The sequence below is a fragment of the Salvelinus namaycush genome, chromosome 28 (assembly GCF_016432855.1).
Source record: "Salvelinus namaycush isolate Seneca chromosome 28, SaNama_1.0, whole genome shotgun sequence".
Classification (NCBI taxonomy): domain Eukaryota; kingdom Metazoa; phylum Chordata; class Actinopteri; order Salmoniformes; family Salmonidae; genus Salvelinus; species Salvelinus namaycush.
The window spans coordinates 6,845,272-6,863,233 of record NC_052334.1 but is presented as its reverse complement, the minus strand read 5'-3'; the positions used below and the strand labels follow the sequence as shown (position 1 = coordinate 6,863,233).

At 45.7% G+C, this 17,962-nt stretch overlaps 1 protein-coding gene across 1 annotated transcript in view; it reads left to right on the top strand.

Moving 5' to 3' along the window:
- LOC120023003 (intersectin-2-like) overlaps nt 1-17,962 on the top strand; it is a 113,305-nt gene that overhangs the window by 27,158 nt on the left and 68,185 nt on the right. The window contains 4 exon segments of the mRNA XM_038966955.1: nt 9,615-9,743; nt 10,370-10,433; nt 13,136-13,320; nt 13,431-13,682. Of these exon segments, the coding sequence (XP_038822883.1) occupies nt 9,615-9,743; nt 10,370-10,433; nt 13,136-13,320; nt 13,431-13,682 (630 nt within the window).

Genomic DNA, 17,962 nt, shown 5'->3' with positions numbered 1-17,962 from the left:
TTCTACTGCTGTATCTACTGTCTACTGTACCTGAGTCTGTTCTACTGCTGTATCTACTGTACCTGAGTCTGTTCTACTGCTGTATCTACTGTCTACTGTACCTGAGTCTGTTCTACTGCTGTATCTACTGTCTACTGTACCTGAGTCTGTTCTACTGCTGTATCTACTGTCTACTGTACCTGAGTCTGTTCTACTGCTGTATCTACTGTACCTGAGTCTGTTCTACTGCTGTATCTACTGTCTACTGTACCTGAGTCTGTTCTACTGTTGTATCTACTGTCTACTGTACCTGAGTCTGTTCTACTGCTGTATCTACTGTCTACTGTACCTGAGTCTGTTCTACTGTTGTATCTACTGTCTACTGTACCTGAGTCTGTTCTACTGCTGTATCTACTGTCTACTGTACCCGAGTCTGTTCTACTGCTGTATCTACTGTCTACTGTACCTGAGTCTGTTCTACTGCTGTATCTACTGTCTACTGTACCCGAGTCTGTTCTACTGCTGTATCTACTGTCTACTGTACCTGAGTCTGTTCTACTGCTGTATCTACTGTCTACTGTACCTGAGTCTGTTCTACTGCTGTATCTACTATCTACTGTACCTGAGTCTGTTCTACTGCTGTATCTACTGTCTACTGTACCTGAGTCTGTTCTACTGCTGTATCTACTGTACCTGAGTCTGTTCTACTGCTGTATCTACTGTCTACTGTACCTGAGTCTGTTCTACTGCTGTATCTACTGTCTACTGTACCTATTGTTCTAATGTTATCTAACTCTACCTCCCTCTCTGATACTGTTCTGTTGTATCTAACTACCTCCCTCCCTGATACAGTGCTGTTGTATCTAACTACCTCCCTGATACAGTGCTGTTGTATCTAACTACCTCCCTCCCTGATACAGTGCTGTTGTATCTAACTACCTCCCTCCCTGATACAGTGCTGTTGTATCTAACTACCTCCCTCCCTGATACAGTGCTGTTGTATCTAACTACCTCCCTCCCTGATACAGTGCTGTTGTATCTAACTACCTCCCTGATACTGTGCTGTTGTATCTAACTACCTCCCTCCCTGATGCAGTGCTGTTGTATCTAACTACCTCCCTCCCTGATACAGTGCTGTTGTATCTAACTACCTCCCTCCCTGATACAGTGCTGTTGTATCTAACTACCTCCCTCCCTGATACAGTGCTGTTGTATCTAACTACCTCCCTGATACAGTGCTGTTGTATCTAACTACCTCTCTGATACAGTGCTGTTGTATCTAACTACCTCTCTGATACAGTGCTGTTGTATCTAACTACCTCCCTCCCTGATACAGTGCTGTTGTATCTAACTACCTCCCTCTATGATACAGTGCTGTTGTATCTAACTACCTCCCTCCCTGATACAGTGCTGTTGTATCTAACTACCTCCCTCCCTGATACAGTGCTGTTGTATCTAACTACCTCCCTCCCTGATACAGTGCTGTTGTATCTAACTACCTCCCTCCCTGATACAGTGCTGTTGTATCTAACTACCTCTCTGATACAGTGCTGTTGTATCTAACTACCTCTCTGATACAGTGCTGTTGTATCTAACTACCTCTCTGATACAGTGCTGTTGTATCTAACTACCTCTCTGATACAGTGCTGTTGTATCTAACTACCTCCCTCCCTGATACAGTGCTGTTGTATCTAACTACCTCCCTCCCTGATACTGTGCTGTTGTATCTAACTACCTCCCTGATACAGTGCTGTTGTATCTAACTACCTCCCTCCCTGATACAGTGCTGTTGTATCTAACTACCTCCCTCCCTGATACAGTGCTGTTGTATCTAACTACCTCCCTCCCTGATACAGTGCTGTTGTATCTAACTACCTCCCTCCCTGATGCAGTGCTGTTGTATCTAACTACCTCCCTCCCTGATACAGTGCTGTTGTATCTAACTACCTCCCTGATACAGTGCTGTTGTATCTAACTACCTCCCTGATACAGTGCTGTTGTATCTAACTACCTCCCTCCCTGATACAGTGCTGTTGTATCTAACTACCTCCCTCCCTGATACAGTGCTGTTGTATCTAACTACCTCCCTCCCTGATACAGTGCTGTTGTATCTAACTACCTCCCTCCCTGATACAGTGCTGTTGTATCTAACTACCTCCCTGATACAGTGCTGTTGTATCTAACTACCTCCCTGATACAGTGCTGTTGTATCTAACTACCTCCCTCCCTGATACAGTGCTGTTGTATCTAACTACCTCCCTCCCTGATACAGTGCTGTTGTATCTAACTACCTCCCTGATACTGTTCTGTTGTATCTAACTACCTCCCTCCCTGATACAGTGCTGTTGTATCTAACTACCTCCCTGATACTGTTCTGTTGTATCTAACTATACCTCCCTCCCTGATGCTACATTAGTGTTATATAACTCTACGTCCCTCTGTTATGTGGTTCTTCCTGTTCAATCTGAAGCTACGATGTGAAATTAGCCTGGATTAACAGGGCGAAACCCTACTGAGAAGACAGATCAGTCCCAGCACAAAGATACTCTACCTACTGGATCAATAGATTCAAGTAATATTGTCCTGTCCTGTACTGTAAGCCCCTGATCCACTTTCAGTAAGCCCCATGTCCACTTTCAGTAAGCCCCATGTCCACTTTCAGTAAGCCCCATGTCCACTTTCAGTTAGCCCCATGTCCACTTTCAGTTAGCCCCATGTCCACTTTCAGTAAGCCCCATGTCCACTTTCAGTAAGCCCCATGTCCACTTTCAGTAAGCCCCATGTCCACTTTCAGTTAGCTCCATGTCCACTTTCAGTAAGCCTCATGTCCACTTTCAGTTAGCCCCATGTCCACTTTCAGTAAGCCTCATGTCCACTTTCTGTTAGCCCCTGGTCCACTTTCAGTAAGCCCCATGTCCACTTTCAGTAAGCCCCATGTCCACTTTCAGTTAGCCCCTGGTCCACTTTCAGTTAGCCCCATGTCCACTTTCAGTAAGCCCCATGTCCACTTTCAGTAAGCCTCATGTCCACTTTCAGTTAGCCCCATGTCCACTTTCAGTAAGCCCCTGGTCCACTTTCAGTAAGCCTCATGTCCACTTTCAGTTAGCCCCTGGTCCACTTTCAGTTAGCCCCATGTCCACTTTCAGTAAGCCTCATGTCCACTTTCAGTTAGCCCCATGTCCACTTTCAGTTAGCCCCATGTCCACTTTCAGTTAGCCCCATGTCCACTTTCAGTAAGCCCCATGTCCACTTTCAGTAAACCCCATGTCCACTTTCAGTAAGCCCCATGTCCACTTTCAGTAAGCCTCAAGTACTCTTTCAGTTAGCCCCATGTCCACTTTCAGTAAGCCCCATGTCCACTTTTAGTAAGCCCCATGTCCACTTTCAGTAAGCCTCATGTCCACTTTCAGTTAGCCCCTGGTCCACTTTCAGTAAGCCCCATGTCCACTTTCAGTAAGCCCCATGTCCACTTTCAGTTAGCCCATGGTCCACTTTCAGTTAGCCCCATGTCCACTTTCAGTAAGCCTCATGTCCACTTTCAGTTAGCCCCTGGTCCACTTTCAGTTAGCCCCATGTCCACTTTCAGTAAGCCCCTGGTCCACTTTCAGTAAGCCTCATGTCCACTTTAAGTTAGCCCCTGGTCCACTTTCAGTTAGCCCCATGTCCACTTTCAGTAAGCCTCATGTCCACTTTCAGTTAGCCCCATGTCCACTTTCAGTTAGCCCCATGTCCACTTTCAGTTAGCCCCATGTCCACTTTCAGTAAGCCTCATGTCCACTTTCAGTTAGCCCCTGGTCCACTTTCAGTTAGCCCCATGTCCACTTTCAGTAAGCCCCATGTCCACTTTCAGTAAGCCCCATGTCCACTTTCAGTAAGCCCCATGTCCACTTTCAGTAAGCCCCATGTCCACTTTCAGTAAGCCTCATGTCCACTTTCTGTTAGCCCCATGTCCACTTTCAGTAAGCCCCATGTCCACTTTCAGTAAGCCCCATGTCCACTTTCAGTTAGCCCCTGGTCCACTTTCAGTTAGCCCCATATCCACTTTAATTAAGCCCCATGTCCACTTTCAGTAAGCCTCATGTCCACTTTCAGTTAACCCCATGTCCACTTTCAGTAAGCCCCTGGTCCACTTTCAGTAAGCCTCATGTCCACTTTCAGTTAGCTCCTGGTCCACTTTCAGTTAGCCCCATGTCCACTTTCAGTTAGCCCCATGCCCACTTTCAGTTAGCCCCATGCCCACTTTCAGTTAGCCCCATGTCCACTTTCAGTAAGCCCCATGTCCACTTTCAGTAAGCCCCTGGTCCACTTTCAGTTAGCCCCATGTCCACTTTCAGTTAGCCCCATGTCCACTTTCGGGAAGCCCCATGTCCACTTTCAGTAAGCCCCATGTCCACTTTCAGTAAGCCCCATGTCCACTTACAGTAAGCCTCAAGTCCTCTTTCAGTTAGCCCCATGTCCACTTTCAGTAAGCCCCATGTCCACTTTTAGTAAGCCCCATGTCCACTTTCAGTAAGCCCCATGTCCACTTTCAGTAAGCCCCATGTCCACTTTCAGTTAGCCCCTGGTCCACTTTCAGTTAGCCCCATGTCCACTTTCAGTAAGCCTCATGTCCACTTTCAGTTAGCCCCTGGTCTACTTTCAGTTAGCCCCATGTCCACTTTCAGTAAGCCCCTGGTCCACTTTCAGTAAGCCTCATGTCCACTTTAAGTTAGCCCCTGGTCCACTTTCAGTTAGCCCCATGTCCACTTTCAGTAAGCCTCATGTCCACTTTCAGTTAGCCCCATGTCCACTTTCAGTTAGCCCCATGTCCACTTTCAGTTAGCCCCATGTCCACTTTCAGTAAGCCCCATGTCCACTTTCAGTAAGCCTCATGTCCACTTTCAGTTAGCCCCTGGTCCACTTTCAGTTAGCCCCATGTCCACTTTCAGTAAGCCCCATGTCCACTTTCAGTAAGCCTCATGTCCACTTTCAGTTAGCCCCATGTCCACTTTCAGTAAGCCTCATGTCCACTTTCAGTAAGCCCCATGTCCACTTTCAGTAAGCCTCATGTCCACTTTCAGTTAGCCCCATGTCCACTTTCAGTAAGCCCCATGTCCACTTTCAGTAAGCCTCATGTCCACTTTCAGTTAGCCCCATGTCCACTTTCTGTTAGCCCCATGTCCACTTTCAGTAAGCCCCATGTCCACTTTCAGTAAGCCTCATGTCCACTTTCAGTAAGCCCCTGGTCCACTTTCAGTAAGCCTCATGTCCACTTTCTGTTAGCCCCTAGTCCACTTTCAGTAAGCCCCATGTCCACTTTCAGTAAGCCCCATGTCCACTTTCAGTTAGCCCCTGGTCCACTTTCAGTTAGCCCCATATCCACTTTCATTAAGCCCCATGTCCACTTTCAGTAAGCCTCATGTCCACTTTCAGTTAGCCCCATGTCCACTTTCAGTAAGCCCCTGGTCCACTTTCAGTAAGCCTCATGTCCACTTTCAGTTAGCTCCTGGTCCACTTTCAGTTAGCCCCATGTCCACTTTCAGTAAGCCTCATGTCCACTTTCAGTTAGCCCCATGTCCACTTTCAGTTAGCCCCATGTCCACTTTCAGTTAGCCCCATGTCCACTTTCAGTAAGCCCCATGTCCACTTTCAGTAAGCCCCATGTCCACTTTCAGTAAGCCCCTGGTCCACTTTCAGTTAGCCCCATGTCCACTTTCAGTTAGCCCCATGTCCACTTTCAGTAAGCCCCATGTCCACTTTCAGTAAGCCCCATGTCCACTTTCAGTAAGCCCCATGTCCACTTTCAGTAAGCCCCATGTCCACTTTCAGTAAGCCCCATGTCCACTTACAGTAAGCCTCAAGTCCTCTTTCAGTTAGCCCCATGTCCACTTTCAGTAAGCCCCATGTCCACTTTTAGTAAGCCCCATGTCCACTTTCAGTAAGCCTCATGTCCACTTTCTGTTAGCCCCTGGTCCACTTTCAGTAAGCCCCATGTCCACTTTCAGTAAGCCCCATGTCCACTTTCAGTTAGCCCCTGGTCCACTTTCAGTTAGCCCCATGTCCACTTTCAGTAAGCCTCATGTCCACTTTCAGTTAGCCCCTGGTCTACTTTCAGTTAGCCCCATGTCCACTTTCAGTAAGCCCCTGGTCCACTTTCAGTAAGCCTCATGTCCACTTTAAGTTAGCCCCTGGTCCACTTTCAGTTAGCCCCATGTCCACTTTCAGTAAGCCTCATGTCCACTTTCAGTTAGCCCCATGTCCACTTTCAGTTAGCCCCATGTCCACTTTCAGTTAGCCCCATGTCCACTTTCAGTAAGCCCCATGTCCACTTTCAGTAAGCCTCATGTCCACTTTCTGTTAGCCCCTGATCCACTTTCAGTAAGCCCCATGTCCACTTTCAGTAAGCCTCATGTCCACTTTCAGTTAGCCCCATGTCCACTTTCAGTTAGCCCCATGTCCACTTTCAGTAAGCCCCATGTCCACTTTCAGTAAGCCTCATGTCCACTTTCAGTTAGCCCCTGGTCCACTTTCAGTTAGCCCCATGTCCACTTTCAGTAAGCCCCATGTCCACTTTCAGTAAGCCCCATGTCCACTTTCAGTAAGCCCCATGTCCACTTTCAGTAAGCCTCATGTCCACTTTCAGTAAGCCCCTGGTCCACTTTCAGTAAGCCCCATGTCCACTTTCAGTAAGCCTCATTTCCACTTTCAGTAAGCCCCATGTCCACTTTCAGTTAGCCCCATGTCCACTTTCAGTAAGCCCCATGTCCACTTTCAGTTAGCCCCATGTCCACTTTCAGTAAGCCCCATGGCCACTTTCAGTAAGCCCCATGTCCACTTTCAGTAAGCCCCATGTCCACTTTCAGTTAGCCCCTGGTCCACTTTCAGTAAGCCCCATGTCCACTTTCAGTAAACCCCATGTCCACTTTCAGTAAGCCCCATGGCCACTTTCAGTAAGCCCCATGTCCACTTTCAGTAAGCCTCATGTCCACTTTCAGTAAGCCCCTGGTCCACTTTCAGTAAGCCCCATGTCCACTTTCAGTAAGCCTCATTTCCACTTTCAGTAAGCCCCATGTCCACTTTCAGTTAGCCCCATGTCCACTTTCAGTAAGCCCCATGTCCACTTTCAGTAAGCCCCATGTCCACTTTCAGTAAGCCCCATGTCCACTTTCAGTAAGCCCCATGGCCACTTTCAGTAAGCCCCATGTCCACTTTCAGTAAACCCCATGGCCACTTTCAGTAAGCCCCATGTCCACTTTCAGTAAGCCTCATGTCCACTTTCAGTAAGCCCCATGTCCACTTTCAGTAAGCCCCATGTCCACTTTCAGTAAACCTCATGTCCACTTTCAGTAAGCCCCATGTCCACTTTCAGTAAGCCCCATGTCCACTTTCAGTAAGCCCCATGGCCACTTTCAGTAAGCCCCATGTCCACTTTCAGTAAGCCTCATGTCCACTTTCAGTAAGCCCCATGTCCACTTTCAGTAAGCCCCATGGCCACTTTCAGTAAGCCCCATGTCCACTTTCAGTAAACCCCATGGCCACTTTCAGTAAGCCCCATGTCCACTTTCAGTAAGCCCCATGTCCACTTTCAGTAAACCCCATGTCCACTTTCAGTAAGCCCCATGGCCACTTTCAGTAAGCCCCATGTCCACTTTCAGTAAGCCTCATGTCCACTTTCAGTAAGCCCCTGGTCCACTTTCAGTAAGCCCCATGTCCACTTTCAGTAAGCCTCATTTCCACTTTCAGTAAGCCCCATGTCCACTTTCAGTTAGCCCCATGTCCACTTTCAGTAAGCCCCATGTCCACTTTCAGTAAGCCCCATGTCCACTTTCAGTAAACCCCATGTCCACTTTCAGTAAGCCCCATGTCCACTTTCAGTAAGCCCCATGTCCACTTTCAGTAAGCCCCATGGCCACTTTCAGTAAGCCCCATGTCCACTTTCAGTAAGCCCCATGTCCACTTTCAGTAAACCCCATGTCCACTTTCAGTAAGCCCCATGTCCACTTTCAGTAAACCCCATGGCCACTTTCAGTAAACCCCATGTCCACTTTCAGTTAGCCCCTGGTCCACTTTCAGTTAGCCCCATGGCCACTTTCAGTAAGCCCCATGTCCACTTTCAGTAAACCCCATGGGTGGGTGGCTCAGTTTGTACAGTGTGGCGCTTGCAACGCCAGAGTTGTGGGTTAATTCCCACGAGGGACCAGTATGAAAATGTATGCATTCACTACTGTAAGTCTCTCTGACTCACTACTGTAAGTCTCTCTGGATAAGAGTGTCTGCTAAATGACTCACTACTGTAAGTCTCTCTGGATAAGAGTGTCTGCTAAATGACTCACTACTGTAAGTCTCTCTGGATAAGAGTGTCTGCTAAATGACTCACTACTGTAAGTCTCTCTGGATAAGAGTGTCTGCTAAATGACTCACTACTGTAAGTCTCTCTGGATAAGAGTGTCTGCTAAATGACTAAAGTGTAAAAATGTGTCTTACTACCACAGACCTGTTTGCCTTGTCCTGACAGACGTGCCCTGACAGACGTGTCCTGACAGACGTGTCCTGACAGACGTGTCCTGACAGACGTGTCCTGACAGACGTGTCCCGACAGACGTGCCCCGACAGACGTGTCCTGACAGACGTGTTCTGACAGACGTGCCCTGACAGACGTGTCCTGACAGACGTGTTCTGACAGATGTGCCCTGACAGACGTGCCCTGACAGACGTGTCCCGACAGACGTGCCCTGACAGACGTGTCCTGACAGACGTGTTCTGACAGACGTGCCCTGACAGACGTGGCCTGACAGACGTGTCCCGACAGACGTGCCCTGACAGACGTGCCCTGACAGACGTGTCCCGACAGACGTGCCCCGACAGACGTGTCCTGACGTGCCCTGACAGACGTGCCCTGACAGACGTGCCCTGACAGACGTGTCCCGACAGACGTGCCCCGACAGACGTGTCCTGACAGACGTGTTCTGACAGACGTGGCCTGACAGACGTGTCCCGACAGACGTGCCCTGACAGACGTGCCCTGACAGACGTGTCCCGACAGACGTGCCCTGACAGACGTGCCCTGACAGACGTGTCCTGACAGACGTGTTCTGACAGACGTGCCCTGACAGACGTGCCCTGACAGACGTGTCCTGACAGACGTGTTCTGACAGACGTGCCCTGACAGACGTGCCCCGACAGACGTGTCCCGACAGACGTGCCCTGACAGACGTGCCCTGACAGACGTGTCCCGACAGACGTGCCCTGACAGACGTGTCCTGACAGACGTGTTCTGACAGACGTGCCCTGACAGACGTGCCCTGACAGACGTGCCCTGACAGACGTGCCCTGACAGACGTGCCCTGACAGACGTGTCCTGACAGACGTGTCCTGACAGACGTGCCCTGACAGACGCGCCCTGACAGACGCGCCCTGACAGACTTGTCCTGACAGACGTGTCCTGACAGACGTGCCCTGACAGACGTGCCCCGACAGACGTGCCCCGACAGACGTGCCCCGACAGACGTGTCCCGACAGACGTGCCCCGACAGACGTGCCCCGACAGACGTGCCCCGACAGACGTGCCCCGACAGACGTGTCCTGACAGACGTGTAGGTCTTTCCCTCTGGGAGAACTGAGATGATTGTCTCTTTCTTTCCTCTGTCCGTCTCCAGGTGACCTCAGTGTGTGGGCTATCTCTCCGTCTCCAGGTGACCTCAGTGTGTGGGCTATCTCTCCAGAAGAGAGGAACAAACATGACAAACAGTTTGACACCCTCTCTCCCACCATGGGCTACATCTCAGGTACCAAGACACCGCATGCATCCACACCAATATTTTACTACGGTTTTCTCCCCCATCTCTCCATACTGTGATGTCTTTTCTGTTTTTGTTCTATCTCTCGCTCTTTCTCTCTCGCTCTTTCTCTCTTGCTCTTTCTCTTGTTCTCTCGCTCTCGTTCTCTCTCTCGCTCTCTCGCTCTCGTTCTCTCGCTCTCGTTCGCTCTCTCTCTCGTTCTCTCTCGCTCTCGTTCTCTCGCTCTCGTTCGCTCTCTCTCTCTCGTTCTCTCTCTCTCTCTCTCTCTCGTTCTCGCTCTCGCTCTCTCTCTCGCTCTCTCTCTCGCTCTCTCTCTCGCTCTCTCTCGCTCTCTCTCTCTCTCGTTCTCTCTCGCTCTCTCTCTCGCTCTCTCTCTCGCACTCGCTCTCTCTCTCGTTCTCAATCTCTCATTCTCTCTCTCTCTCTCGTTCTCTCTCTCTCTCGTTCTCTCTCTCTCGTTCTCTCTCTCTCGTTCTCTCTCTCTCTCTCGTTCTCTCTCTCGTTCTCTCTGTCGTTCTCTCTCTCTCTCTCTCTCTCTCTCATTCTCTCTCGTTCGCTCTCTCTCTCTTGTTCGCTCTCTCTCTCTCATTCTCTCTCTCGTTCTCTCTCTCCAGGGGAGCAGGCCAGGAAGTTCTTCTTGCAGTCGGGTCTTCCCTCCTCGGTTCTTGCAGAGATATGGTGAACACACACACACACACACACACACACACACACACACACACACACACACACACACACACACACACACACACACACACACACACACACACACACACACACACACACACACACACACACACACACACACACACACACACACACTGTAATAGGGATTTCCAGGTGAATAAGGAGAGCAGTCGTTAATAGGGTCATTTTAAAAGATTTTACAAGCTGCTCAACAGAGAATTATAATATTATTAACCTTAATCCTTAACAGTCTAAGCTGGAGGGGGGGGGGGGGTCATTTAGCTATTTGATTTTGATGAAACATTTGATTTGATTTATAAGGATCTCCATTAGCTAATGGCGACAGCTAGTCTTACTGTGGTCGGACATAACGAAAAAGACATTACAGACAATACCATTGAATTTGGCCTTACTGCTATTAGCACAAAGAAACACATTGGATACCAGATTCATACATGGAAAAACAGATGGTCAAAAAATATATCAGAGAATAAAGTTTGATTTAAAGTGTCTGTCCTGTATCTGAGAGATATAAGAAAGACCAGGGTTATTTTTATTATTATTTGTTACCCATATTTAACCAATTTATTTTGGCGATAAACTACTTCCATATACAGGGCCTTCAGAAAGTATTCACACCCCTTGACTTTACATTTTGTTACTTCCTGAATATAGAATGGATTACATTGTTACTGACCAGTAATGGATTACATTGTCACACACAATACCCAGTAATGTCAAAGTGGAATTATGTTTTTCAAAACTTTTACAAATTAATACAAAATGAAAAGCTAAAATGTCTTGAGTCAACAGTTATTCAATACCTTTGTTATGGCCTAAATAAGTGAATGGGTAAAATGTACTTAACAAGTCACTTTGTGTGCAGTAATAGTGTTTAACAGGATTTTTGAATTACTACCTCATCTCTATACCCCACACATACAATTATCTGTAGGGTCCCTCAGTCGAGCAGTGAATTTCAAACACAGATTCAACCACAAAGACCAGGGAGGTATTCCATTGCCTCACAAAGAAGGGCACCTATTGGTAGATACAGATTTTTTTTAAAGCAGACATTGAATATCCCTTTGAGCAGGGTGACATTATTAATTACACTTTGGATGGTGTATCAATACACCCAGTTACTACAAAGATACAGGCGTCCTTCCTAACTCAGTTTTCGGAGAGGAAGGAAACCATTTAGGCATTACACCATGAGGCCAATGGTGACTTTAAAACAGTTGCAGAGTTTAATGGCTGTGATAGGAGAACACTGAGGATGGATCAACAACATTGTAGTTACTCCACAATACTAACCTAAATGACAATGAAAAGAAGGAACCCTGTACAGAATAAAAATATTCCAAAACATGCATCCTGTTTGCAACAATGCACTAAAGTAATACTGCAAAAAATGTGGCAAAGAAATTACCTTTTTGTCCTGAATACAAAGTGTTATGTTTGGGGCAAATCCAATACAACACATTACTGAATACCACTCTCCTTATTTTCAAGCATAGATATGGCTGCATCATGTTATGGGTATGCTTGTAATCATTAAGGACTGGGGAGTTTTTCAGGATAAAAAATAAACAGAATGGAGCTAAGTACAGGCAAAATCAGTCGGCTTTCCACCAGACACTGGGAGAAGAATTCACCTTTCAGCAGCACAATAACCTAAAACACAAGGCCAAATATACACTGGATTTTCTTACCAAGAAGACAGTCAAGAAGAGTCGCAGAGTTACACTTTTGAATTAAATCGACTCCAAGATCTATGGTAAGACCTGAAAATGGTTGTCAAACGATGACCGACTACCAATTTGACAGAGTGTGAAGAATTTTGATAAGAATGTTGAACAATCCAGGTGTGTAAAGCTCTTAGATATTTCCCCAGAAAGACTTACATCTGTAATCACTGACGGCATTGTATACTTCTGTCCATTTTTCAGACTGTCACCGGGCTTCCTTCAGATGAGTCTTGTAATGTGTGTTAGAGCAAAACAACCGAAATGTTTGCGTTCGTGAGAGTCTCACCTTTTCATATTAGTGTGTAGCCCGAACTGTTCGGACGCTACAGACCGATTCCGCAGATGCGGACGGCTGCCATTGGCAGATGCGGTGGATAGATACAAAAACACCATCTCTGGCTTCAACAAACCGACGTTGATGTGGACGTCAACTAGGGGGTTTTAACATACTAATCAGACAGAAAAACATGTCAACGCCAGCTGAGAGGCATTTAGGAAGTCCGCTACTGAATCACACACTGTCACAGAATACAGTAATAATCAGCGTGTCCTCGGCCCTTGCGCCTCCAGTCTGGTGTCAAACACTATCAACATATTTGACAACAATCCATAACATTCTACCCGCACCTTGCACTCACAGAACACTGGCAGACTGTGTATTACAGAAAGGGAAAATGTATAAAATGCTAAACATGAACTTTATTCACATTACACACACACACACACACACACACACACACACACACACACACACACACACACACACACACACACACACACACACACACACACACACACACACACACACACACACACACACACACACACACACCCTGCTCTCCAGTCACACACAGAGTAAGGAAGTAACACATAAGCAATATGTCTCCATGTTTGTGCCCCATGTGAGGATATTCCATAGTAATGACCCTCTCTGACCCCCAGGGCGCTGGCTGACATGAGTAAGGACGGGAAGATGGACAGGTTGGAGTTCTCCATCTCTATGAAACTCATTAAGCTCAAACTGCAGGGCACGCCCCTTCTCTCAACTTTACCAATCATCATGAAGCAGCCGCCAGTGCCCGCCCCTAGCCCCTCCTCTACAGACGCCATGTCCGCCTCGCGCTACGGTACTTTAAATCAGACACACATACATAGACTTCTCTTCTGTTCTCAATATGTCTGTAGATGGTTTATCTTAATATTTATTTTGACTCTTTAATGTTCTGTGTCTCTCCAGGAATGGGTTCCGTGCCAAACCTTTCTATGATGCCCGGAGGCATCGCCATGCTCACCCCCATGACCCCTAACCTCTCACCCATGACACCTATGAGCGGCCTCACCCCCATGATCCCAACAGCTACAGGCATGGCCCCCATGGTTTCCATGCCAACGATGCCCATGCCCTTGCTGCCGTCCCTTGGCAGCCCCGCTTTGCCCAACGGCACTATGGGTATTCTACAGCAACTCCCACCAGGACACATGGGGACAGGTAAGAGGAAGACAGTCTCTGTCTCTGTGTGTGTCTGTCTCTCTGTCTATGCATGTCTCTCTGTCTCTCTCTGTCTATGCATGTCTCTCTGTCTCTCTCTGTCTATGCATGTCTCTCTGTCTCTCTCTGTCTATGCATGTCTCTCTGTCTCTCTCTGTCTATGTATGTCTCTCTGTGTGTCTCTCTCTCTGTCTATGCATGTCTCTCTGTCTCTCTCTGTCTATGTATGTCTCTCTGTGTCTCTCTCTCTCTCTGTCTATGTATGTCTCTCTGTCTCTCTCTGTCTCTCTCTGTCTATGTATGTCTCTCTGTCTATCTCTCTCTCTCTCTGTATGTGTCTATCTCTGTGTCACTCTCCCATTGTCTCTCTGTGTTTCTGTATGTGTCTCTGTCTCTGTCTCTGTGTCTCTCTCTCGGTCTCTCTCCGTCTCTTTATGTCTCTCTGTCTCTGTGTCTCTCTCTGTATGTGTCTCTCTCTGTGTCTTTCTCTCTCATCAGTGGTTTTCAACAGGTGTGCTGCAAAACGTTCCCTCATCTTATACACCTGGTTGATTAGATTTGGGAGCACCAGTGTCTCCTAAAACCAGCATCATACATTGAACACATCTGTATCGTTGTTTCAGGAAGTTGTTACAGTTGTATCATTTATTTGAATGGTGCTCATCATGAGCAAAGTCATTTGGATCATTTTACTGTGAGAACCGTTAGCACAGGCAAGTCAGATCAGGCTGAGCTGTACCACGGCCTCTGTCACAGAGACAAACAGAGCATGGCTTTAAAACGTAGAAACTCGCTTGTCTCAAACTGTTCAAAAGTAATGACCCATATTAACAGAGCTGCATTTCTATCCATCTCGTGTTCACAGGACGCTCTTAAAGGGGTACACACATTCATCATAATAAACAATAATTTGTCACAAAAAACGGTTTATTTTTAGTATGGACCAGGGCCGTTAAGAAAATGTAGGTGTGCCACTAGTCTTTATTTCATCAAGGTGTGCCACTAGTCTTTATTTCATCAAGGTGTACCACTAGTCTTTATTTCATCAAGGTGTACCACTAGTCTTTATTTCATCAAGGTGTGCCACTAGTCTTTATTTCATCAAGGTGTGTCACTAGTCTTTATTTCATCAAGGTGTGCCACTAGTCTTTATTTCATCAAGGTGTACCACTAGTCTTTATTTCATCAAGGTGTGCCACTAGTCTTTATTTCATCAAGGTGTGCCACTAGTCTTTATTTCATCAAGGTGTACCACTAGTCTTTATTTCATCAAGGTGTACCACTAGTCTTTATTTCATCAAGCTGTGCCACTAGTCTTTATTTCATCAAGGTGTGCCACTAGTCTTTATTTCATCAAGGTGTACCACTAGTCTTTATTTCATCAAGGTGTGCCACTAGTCTTTATTTCATCAAGGTGTACCACTAGTCTTTATTTCATCAAGGTGTACCACTAGTCTTTATTTCATCAAGGTGTGCCACTAGTCTTTATTTCATCAAGGTGTGCCACTAGTCTTTATTTCATCAAGGTGTGCCACTAGTCTTTATTTCATCAAGGTGTACCACTAGTCTTTATTTCATCAAGGTGTACCACTAGTCTTTATTTCATCAAGGTGTGCCACTAGTCTTTATTTCATCAAGGTGTGCCACTCGTCTTTATTTCATCAAGGTGTGCCACTAGTCTTTATTTCATCAAGGTGTACCACTAGTCTTTATTTCATCAAGGTGTGCCACTAGTCTTTATTTCATCAAGGTGTACCACTAGTCTTTATTTCATCAAGGTGTGCCACTAGTCTTTATTTCATCAAGGTGTGCCACTAGTCTTTATTTCATCAAGGTGTACCACTAGTCTTTATTTCATCAAGGTGTGCCACTAGTCTTTATTTCATCAAGGTGTGCCACTAGTCTTTATTTCATCAAGGTGTGCCACTAGTCTTTATTTCATCAAGGTGTACCACTAGTCTTTATTTCATCAAGGTGTACCACTAGTCTTTATTTCATCAAGGTGTGCCACTAGTCTTTATTTCATCAAGGTGTACCACTAGTCTTTATTTCATCAAGGTGTGCCACTAGTCTTTATTTCATCAAGGTGTGCCACTAGTCTTTATTTCATCAAGGTGTGCCACTAGTCTTTATTTCATCAAGGTGTACCACTAGTCTTTATTTCATCAAGGTGTGCCACTAGTCTTTATTTCATCAAGGTGTACCACTAGTCTTTATTTCATCAAGGTGTGCCACTAGTCTTTATTTCATCAAGGTGTGCCACTAGTCTTTATTTCATCAAGGTGTGCCACTAGTCTTTATTTCATCAAGGTGTACCACTAGTCTTTATTTCATCAAGGTGTGCCACTAGTCTTTATTTCATCAAGGTGTACCACTAGTCTTTATTTCATCAAGGTGTGCCACTAGTCTTTATTTCATCAAGGTGTGCCACTAGTCTTTATTTCATCAAGGTGTACCACTAGTCTTTATTTCATCAAGGTGTGCCACTAGTCTTTATTTCATCAAGGTGTACCACTAGTCTTTATTTCATCAAGGTGTACCACTAGTCTTTATTTCACCAAGGTGTGTCACTAGTCTTTATTTCATCAAGGTGTACCACTAGTCTTTATTTCATCAAGGTGTGCCACTAGTCTTTATTTCATCAAGGTGTGCCACTAGTCTTTATTTCATCAAGGTGTACCACTAGTCTTTATTTCATCAAGGTGTACCACTAGTCTTTATTTCATCAAGGTGTGCCACTAGTCTTTATTTCATCAAGGTGTACCACTAGTCTTTATTTCATCAAGGTGTGCCACTAGTCTTTATTTCATCAAGGTGTACCACTAGTCTTTATTTCATCAAGGTGTGCCACTAGTCTTTATTTCATCAAGGTGTGCCACTAGTCTTTATTTCATCAAGGTGTACCACTAGTCTTTATTTCATCAAGGTGTGCCACTAGTCTTTATTTCATCAAGGTGTGCCACTAGTCTTTATTTCATCAAGGTGTACCACTAGTCTTTATTTCATCAAGGTGTGCCACTAGTCTTTATTTCATCAAGGTGTGCCACTAGTCTTTATTTCATCAAGGTGTACCACTAGTCTTTATTTCATCAAGGTGTGCCACTAGTCTTTATTTCATCAAGGTGTGCCACTCGTCTTTATTTCATCAAGGTGTGCCACTAGTCTTTATTTCATCAAGGTGTACCACTAGTCTTTATTTCATCAAGGTGTGCCACTAGTCTTTATTTCATCAAGGTGTACCACTAGTCTTTATTTCATCAAGGTGTGCCACTAGTCTTTATTTCATCAAGGTGTGCCACTAGTCTTTATTTCATCAAGGTGTGCCACTAGTCTTTATTTCATCAAGGTGTGCCACTAGTCTTTATTTCATCAATGTGTGCCACTAGTCTTTATTTCATCAAGGTGTACCACTAGTCTTTATTTCATCAAGGTGTGCCACTAGTCTTTATTTCATCAAGGTGTGCCACTAGTCTTTATTTCATCAAGGTGTGCCACTAGTCTTTATTTCATCAAGGTGTGCCACTAGTCTTTATTTCATCAAGGTGTGCCACTAGTCTTTATTTCATCAAGGTGTACCACTAGTCTTTATTTCATCAAGGTGTGCCACTAGTCTTTATTTCATCAAGGTGTACCACTAGTCTTTATTTCATCAAGGTGTGCCACTAGTCTTTATTTCATCAAGGTGTGCCACTAGTCTTTATTTCATCAAGGTGTGCCACTAGTCTTTATTTCATCAAGGTGTACCACTAGTCTTTATTTCATCAAGGTGTGCCACTAGTCTTTATTTCATCAAGGTGTACCACTAGTCTTTATTTCATCAAGGTGTGCCACTAGTCTTTATTTCATCAAGGTGTGCCACTAGTCTTTATTTCATCAAGGTGTGCCACTAGTCTTTATTTCATCAAGGTGTACCACTAGTCTTTATTTCATCAAGGTGTGCCACTAGTCTTTATTTCATCAAGGTGTACCACTAGTCTTTATTTCATCAAGGTGTGCCACTAGTCTTTATTTCATCAAGGTGTGCCACTAGTCTTTATTTCATCAAGGTGTACCACTAGTCTTTATTTCATCAAGGTGTGCCACTAGTCTTTATTTCATCAAGGTGTACCACTAGTCTTTATTTCATCAAGGTGTACCACTAGTCTTTATTTCACCAAGGTGTGTCACTAGTCTTTATTTCATCAAGGTGTACCACTAGTCTTTATTTCATCAAGGTGTGCCACTAGTCTTTATTTCATCAAGGTGTGCCACTAGTCTTTATTTCATCAAGGTGTACCACT